We start from the raw sequence: 6007 nt of genomic DNA, 5'->3' as shown, positions 1-6007 counted from the left end.
CCATTAGTATAAACCTCTTTGACAATATACGGGCCGTCCCATTTTGACGTAAACTTGTTCCCGGTTCGATGAGTTGTGATGATGGGCCTTCTCACTGCGAGTACTAAATCACCGACTTGAAATGAGCGCGATCGCACTTTTTTGTTGAAAGCTCTAGAGAGACGATCTTGGTAACACTCAAGTCTTTGTTGCGCTTCTAGTCTTTTCTCATCGAGAGCTTCTAACTCCTCGAGGCGCAAACATGCATTTTCTTCTTCTGTCAAGCCTTATTGTATAGCTATCCTTAGTGATGGAATTTGTTGCTCGAGTGGCACGACGGCTTCCACACCACACACCAATGCATAAGGAGTTGTTTGATTAGACGTTCTGTAAGTGGTTCTATATGCCCATAGAGCCTCTCTAATCCTTTTATGTCAGTCTTTCTTTGATTTTGCAATTATCTTTTTCAGAAGATTACACAAAGTTTTGTTGAAAACTTCGGCCAAACCATTAGTAGCAGCATAGTACATAGAAGACTTTCTTTACTTGAAACCGAAATTTTCGCAGAGCTTATCAATCAAAGTGTTGCAAAAAGCTTTCCCATTATCTGTGATCATGTACCGAGGAATTCCATATCGGTATATAATGTGGGTGTGAATAAAATCAACAAAATTTTCCTTCTTCACTTCTTTGAGAGGCACTGCTTCAGCCCATTTAGAAAAATAGTCTGTTGCAGCCAAGAAATACAAGTGCCCACTTGAAGATTTAGTCAGCGGTCCAACTACGTCTAAACCCCATGCGTCAAACGGCCAAGAGGCTATTGTAGGATGCAACACCTCAGGCGGTTGGTGAATGAAATTTGAATGATACTGGCAAGCTTGACACCTTTGTGCATAATCCATGCAATCTTTTACCATTGTTGGCCAGTAATAACCCATTCTTTTTATTCGAAAATGTAGCTTTGGGCCTGATTGATGGGCTCCGCAAATTCCAGAATGAGCTTCTTCCATCGCTCGGGTGGTTTCTTCATCCACTAAACACCGTAAGAAGACTCCATCAAATGAGCGCCTATATAAGGTATACTTATAGTAGATGAAGCGCGCTACGCGTCTTCTAATGTCTACCCTTTGACGCGGATCATTTGGAAACTTTTCATACTTCAAGTAATCAACAAATGCTTGACGTCAATCTTCTTTCTCAATTTCGAATACTTCGACAGTGTAATTATCATCTTCTTTTTTTTAATCACTCTCATCCTCAAAAAGTGGCGGTACTACCCAATTTTTATATATTGGCACACGAGCTTCGTTGTTTGGCATGGAAATTGTAGAAGAAAGTTTGGCTAGTGCATCAGCTTATTTATTGTTTTTTCTCGGCACAAGCTCAATCTCCACATCACCGAGCCACCCCATAAGCTTCCTAGCATAATTATGATATGGGAGTAATTCAGGATTTCTGACTTCATATGATCCGAGTAATTGATTAATCACCAGAGCCGAATCCCCATATACTTGAAGATGCAATTTCTTTATATCGACCGTCATTTCTAGTCCAAGGATTAGAGCTTGATATTCAGCAACATTATTGGAGCAATTTTGAGTCAAGGTGAATGAGTATGGCAACACTTCCCCGTCAGATGTCACAAATATAACTCCAGCACCGGCTCCTTCCTTATTCGAAGCTCCATCGAAATACATTTTTCATGGAGGTTTAACTTCAATTACAAGAACATATTCATCCGGAAATTCATTAGATAGATCCCAATCGGCAGGGATTGGGTGGTCAGCTAAAAAGTCAGCTAATGATTGCCCTTTGACAGCCTTCTGAGGAACATATATAATTTTAAATTGCTGCAATTGGAGATACCATCTTGCAAGCCTATCAGAAAGAACCGGTCTTGACATCACATATTTTATCGGGTTTGCTTTTGAGACAAGCCGAATAGTGTGGGCTTGGAAGTAGTGTTTTAGATTCTGAATGAAAAATATGAGGGCTAGGCATAACTTCTCTATTGGTGGGTAGTTCAATTCATTTGGAGTCATCATTCTACTCAAATAGTATAGTGCAGTTTCCTTCCCATCCTCATTATCTTGAGCCAATAAAGCTCCAACAGAACGCTCTTGAGCAGTGATATAGAGGGTTAATGGGCGTTCAGGCACCGGGGCGGTCAACACAGGAGGCTTCATCAAATAAGTCTTAATACTCTCAAAATCATTCTTGCAAGATTCATCCCATTTAAATGGAACTCCTTTTTTCATGAGACGGCTAAATAGTTGACAATGCCCAGCCAAATTTGAGATAAATCTCCTGATATATGCCAATTTTCCTTGCAAACTTTTCAGCTTGTGGATATTTCGAGGTCCAGACATTTTTAAAATTGCATCAATTTTGGCTTGCTCAATTTCAATCCCTCGATGTCGGACAATAAATCCAAGGAATTTTCCTGATGTAACACCGAATGCGCATTTCAAAGGATTCATCTTGAGTTGGTACTTTCTTAGGCGCTCAAAAATTCTTCTTAAATCTTCCAAATGGTTATTTCTCCATTTGGATTTAACAACCACATCATCAACATAACATTCAACATTTTTGTGTAACATGTCGTCAAAAATATTATGCATTGCCCTTTGATAAGTGGCACCAGCATTCTTTAATCCAAATGGCATCACTTTGTAGCAATATATACCCTTTGGAGTGCGAAATGCAGTTAACTCTTCATCTTCTGGCGCCATTAGAATTTGATTATATCCAGAAGATCCATCCATGAAAGACAATTCTTCGTGACCCATTGTGGCATCAATCATGAGTTCAGTGATAGGTAATGTAAAATCATCTTTTGTGCATGCATCATTCAGATCTCGAAAGTCAACACAAACCCGAATTTGTACATTCTTTTTCTTTACATGAACAATGCTGGATATCCATGTAGGATACTTGACTTTCACGGATGAATTCAACCTCAATGAGTTTGTTAATCTCAGTTTTGATTGGAGGGATTAACTCAGGACTGAACCTTCGTTGAGCTTGCTTGATAGGTCGAGCTCCCTTTTTAACAGCTAAGTGATGGAAAACCACTTTTGGATCCAGCCCAGGCATTTCTTTGTATGACCATGCAAATATATCTTTAAACTCATGCAGTATCTCGATATATGCTTCCTCTTCATTGATGGAAAATAGGGCGCTGAGGTAGATTGGTCTCGGGTTATCATCGTCGCCTAGATTAATCTCTTTCAGTTCATCAACAGTGGAATTTACCCCTTCTTCAAGTTCAAGAGGGGCGATTTCAGCATCTTCCTTTGATGGAGTTTCTTCTTCATTTGAAGTGATGGGACAGGAAGCAACACTTTCTGTATCATCCTCATCTTTTTGAGTTTGAGTGTAAACCACTATTTGCATCTTAGCCTTCAGGATCTTATTGCATGATATAATCAATGTGGTGCATCGCTTCATGCGGGATGGAATCAAACTTCGCAATCTTTTTGGGGTTTGCTGATTATGCGCCTCACACGAATGCTTGGGAAAATTCAATCTTTGTCGATTCCTTTTCTTTTTACGCCGGCCCCTCCTATCAAAGACAGACACTTGTTGATCTTTTTTTCTTTGTTCGTCAACAATGGTGTTTGACGAGTATTCATCTTTAGCAATATAGTTGAGGCTGACTCTTTTGATGGCAATGCGGATGGGACTTTGTGGAATGAACCCAAGGCCTGGTCGAGTTTTTTGAAGAGTACGCGCATTTTCTTCAAAATCCGGTTTGGCAGTTAGTCCGCGCGCTTGTTTGTTAGAAATTTTTGAGGGGAGTTTACCCAAGGTGAGGTTTTCATTTGGGTTGTATCCGGCTTTAACGAGAAGTTTATAAGATTTTGGATCAAAGCCCTTTGCATTCTGTAGTTCTGAGTATTCCCCATATTCTACCTCGGCCCCTTGAGTTGGACGGACAAATCCGGTGATAAATGGTCGTTTTTCATCAAGATTCGTTAAAGGAAGCACCATCTTTTTCAAATGATTTTCTTCTTGGACAGGAAATTTACCTTTTGATTGGTCTTTATGAACATCCAAGGTTTCTTTAATCTTACTTTCTTCATCATCCTGTCTTTTGGGTTCCCTATGAGGTGAACACTCTTCGATTCTTGATGTCTTCTCATTCTCAAAGTACTACTTGGCATCGGCAAAGTGTGACTCGGCCTCGGTAAATGGTTTATCATCTCCAAGTACTTTTCTTACCACTCCGTCTCGACAGTATTTAAAACATTGATGCCATGTAGAAGGAACTACCCCATTTTCATGAAGCCATGGTCGACCAAGCAACATGTTGTATGATGTCCTGGAGTCTATGACATAAAAGAATTCACTTGAGGTCATGTCACCCATTATTAGTTCTAATCTTATGGCCCCAAGATCCCTTTGTCCTCCTTGATTGAATCCTTGGATCATCAGGCGACTATTTGCAAGTTCTTATGTGGCAATATTCAACACCTTCATCGTGCGCAAAGGCATAATATTAACTGCAGAGCCTCCATCAATTAATATCCTATTCACCTTTCGCTCGCGTTTATAGCCCGTGACGAATAAAGGCCGATTGTGAAAGTCAGAACCAAACGGTAGTTCTTCGTCAGTGAATGCTAAGTTCGCCGCACAATCTTTCTTATTTTTAGACTGACCGATCTGGTTGCAGAGACTTCCTTGCAAACCTGTTACGTAGCATGATGCACCATCATGGTTATGTATTTCGATTTGATTGGCATTTAAATTATCCTCTTTAAGTGATATTTTTCCTTGGCGAGCCAACTGCATGATTTTATCCTTGAATATGAAGCAGTCATGAATAGGATGCCCGATCAACCGATGATATTTGCAATATTTTGGGTCATCCACTCGTGTAGCTTCTTCAGGTCGCTTCAGTTCTGGTAATTCAATCAAGTTTGCTTTGACCAAATCATTAAATATCCCTGATACATCAGAGTCGAGAAAAGGGTACTGTTTTGATTGCATCTCCTTTAAACTCAAATTTTTTCGCTCTCTTTCCTGATATATTTCTTTCTTGCCATTGCTTTTTGTCACTTATATTTCCCTTGGCTTTGACAGGTGTGGCATTAACTGTCATCGATTCTTTGGTCGGGGTCTTTGTGAAAGGCTTGCCTCCTTTCTTGAAGCCTTCTTTTTCTTTTGCTTTATGAGATTCATGAGCTGGAGGTCCCTCTGCTCCACTTGCAGCCATACTCAATTCCATGTCATGAGCTCGAGTAGCTAGATCCTCGAATGTCTTTGGTTGGATTCCTTGAAGGATATATCGAAGCCCCCAATGCATACCTTGGATGCACATCTCAATGGCGGAAGATTCCGACAATCGATCTTTGCAGTTAAGACTCAAATTTCTCCAACGATTGATATAGTCAATGACGGGCTCTTCTTTCCACTGTCGTGAGTTTGTCAGCTCGATCATGCTAACTATTCGTCGAGTACTGTAGAAGCGATTGAGAAATTCTTGTTCTAGCTGATTCCAACTATTAATCGAGCATGGCTCTAGATCAGTGTACCAATCAAACGCATTCCCCTTTAGTGAACGAACAAATTGTTTGACTAGATAATCTCCATATGTCCCCGCATTATTACATGTCTCGACGAAATGAGCCACATGTTGTTTTGGGTTTCCCTTGCCATCGAACTGTTGAAACTTTGGAGGCTGGTAACCAGTGGGCATCCTCAAGTCATCGATCTTTTGCGAGTAAGGCTTGGCATATGTGAGAGATGACTTGGAGCTTCCATCAAGTTTTTTTTGATAGTACCCATGATGAAGTCTTTTAACTGCTCTACATGAACTGGCCCATCACGAGAAAAATGTAAATCTTTAGTATGTTCCTTTCCCTTTTTCTTCAACGATGACTCAGTTTCACTATTTGTTTCACCTTGTTTGTCCATGTGACTTGCATCAGTATGGTCTATCTTGTCCATCAATTTCATAATTTGGGAGTCTTGTTCTTGAACATGTCTCGAGAGTCCCTCAATTGCCTTTGTTAGATTTGCTATT

The 6007-nt window shown here is 40.2% G+C and overlaps 2 protein-coding genes across 2 annotated transcripts; both read right to left on the bottom strand.

The window, feature by feature from the left end:
- Positions 1–1334: 1334 nt before the first annotated feature.
- On the bottom strand, positions 1335–1676 carry LOC140864094 (uncharacterized). The gene has a single exon (XM_073268018.1). It carries the CDS (start codon positions 1674–1676, stop codon positions 1335–1337), a length of 342 nt encoding a protein of 113 aa, XP_073124119.1.
- A 2758-nt stretch (positions 1677–4434) lies between these two features.
- LOC140864080 (uncharacterized) lies at positions 4435–5680 on the bottom strand. Its single transcript, XM_073267993.1, has 2 exons — positions 4958–5680; positions 4435–4767 (listed from the first exon to the last, which is right to left on the bottom strand). The coding sequence occupies exons 1-2, from the start codon at positions 5678–5680 to the stop codon at positions 4435–4437; spliced, it is 1056 nt and encodes a 351-aa protein (XP_073124094.1).
- Between the last annotated feature and the right edge of the window lie 327 nt (positions 5681–6007).

This window comes from Henckelia pumila, chromosome 1 (assembly GCF_033568475.1).
Source record: "Henckelia pumila isolate YLH828 chromosome 1, ASM3356847v2, whole genome shotgun sequence".
Classification (NCBI taxonomy): domain Eukaryota; kingdom Viridiplantae; phylum Streptophyta; class Magnoliopsida; order Lamiales; family Gesneriaceae; genus Henckelia; species Henckelia pumila.
This window is presented reverse-complemented; position numbering and strand designations above follow the sequence as displayed.

What these genes read in the sequence shown, in the direction of transcription:
- LOC140864094 (XM_073268018.1), bottom strand. Translation starts at nt 1,676, where the DNA reads ATGTATTTCGATGGAGCTTCGAATAAGGAAGGAGCCGGTGCTGGAGTT.
- LOC140864080 (XM_073267993.1), bottom strand. Translation starts at nt 5,680, where the DNA reads ATGCCCACTGGTTACCAGCCTCCAAAGTTTCAACAGTTCGATGGCAAG. An exon ending in AAGGAGATGCAATCAAAACA is followed by an intron (nt 4,768 to 4,957) that starts GTACCCTTTTCT and finishes AAAATCATGCAG; the next exon opens with TTGGCTCGCCAAGGAAAAAT.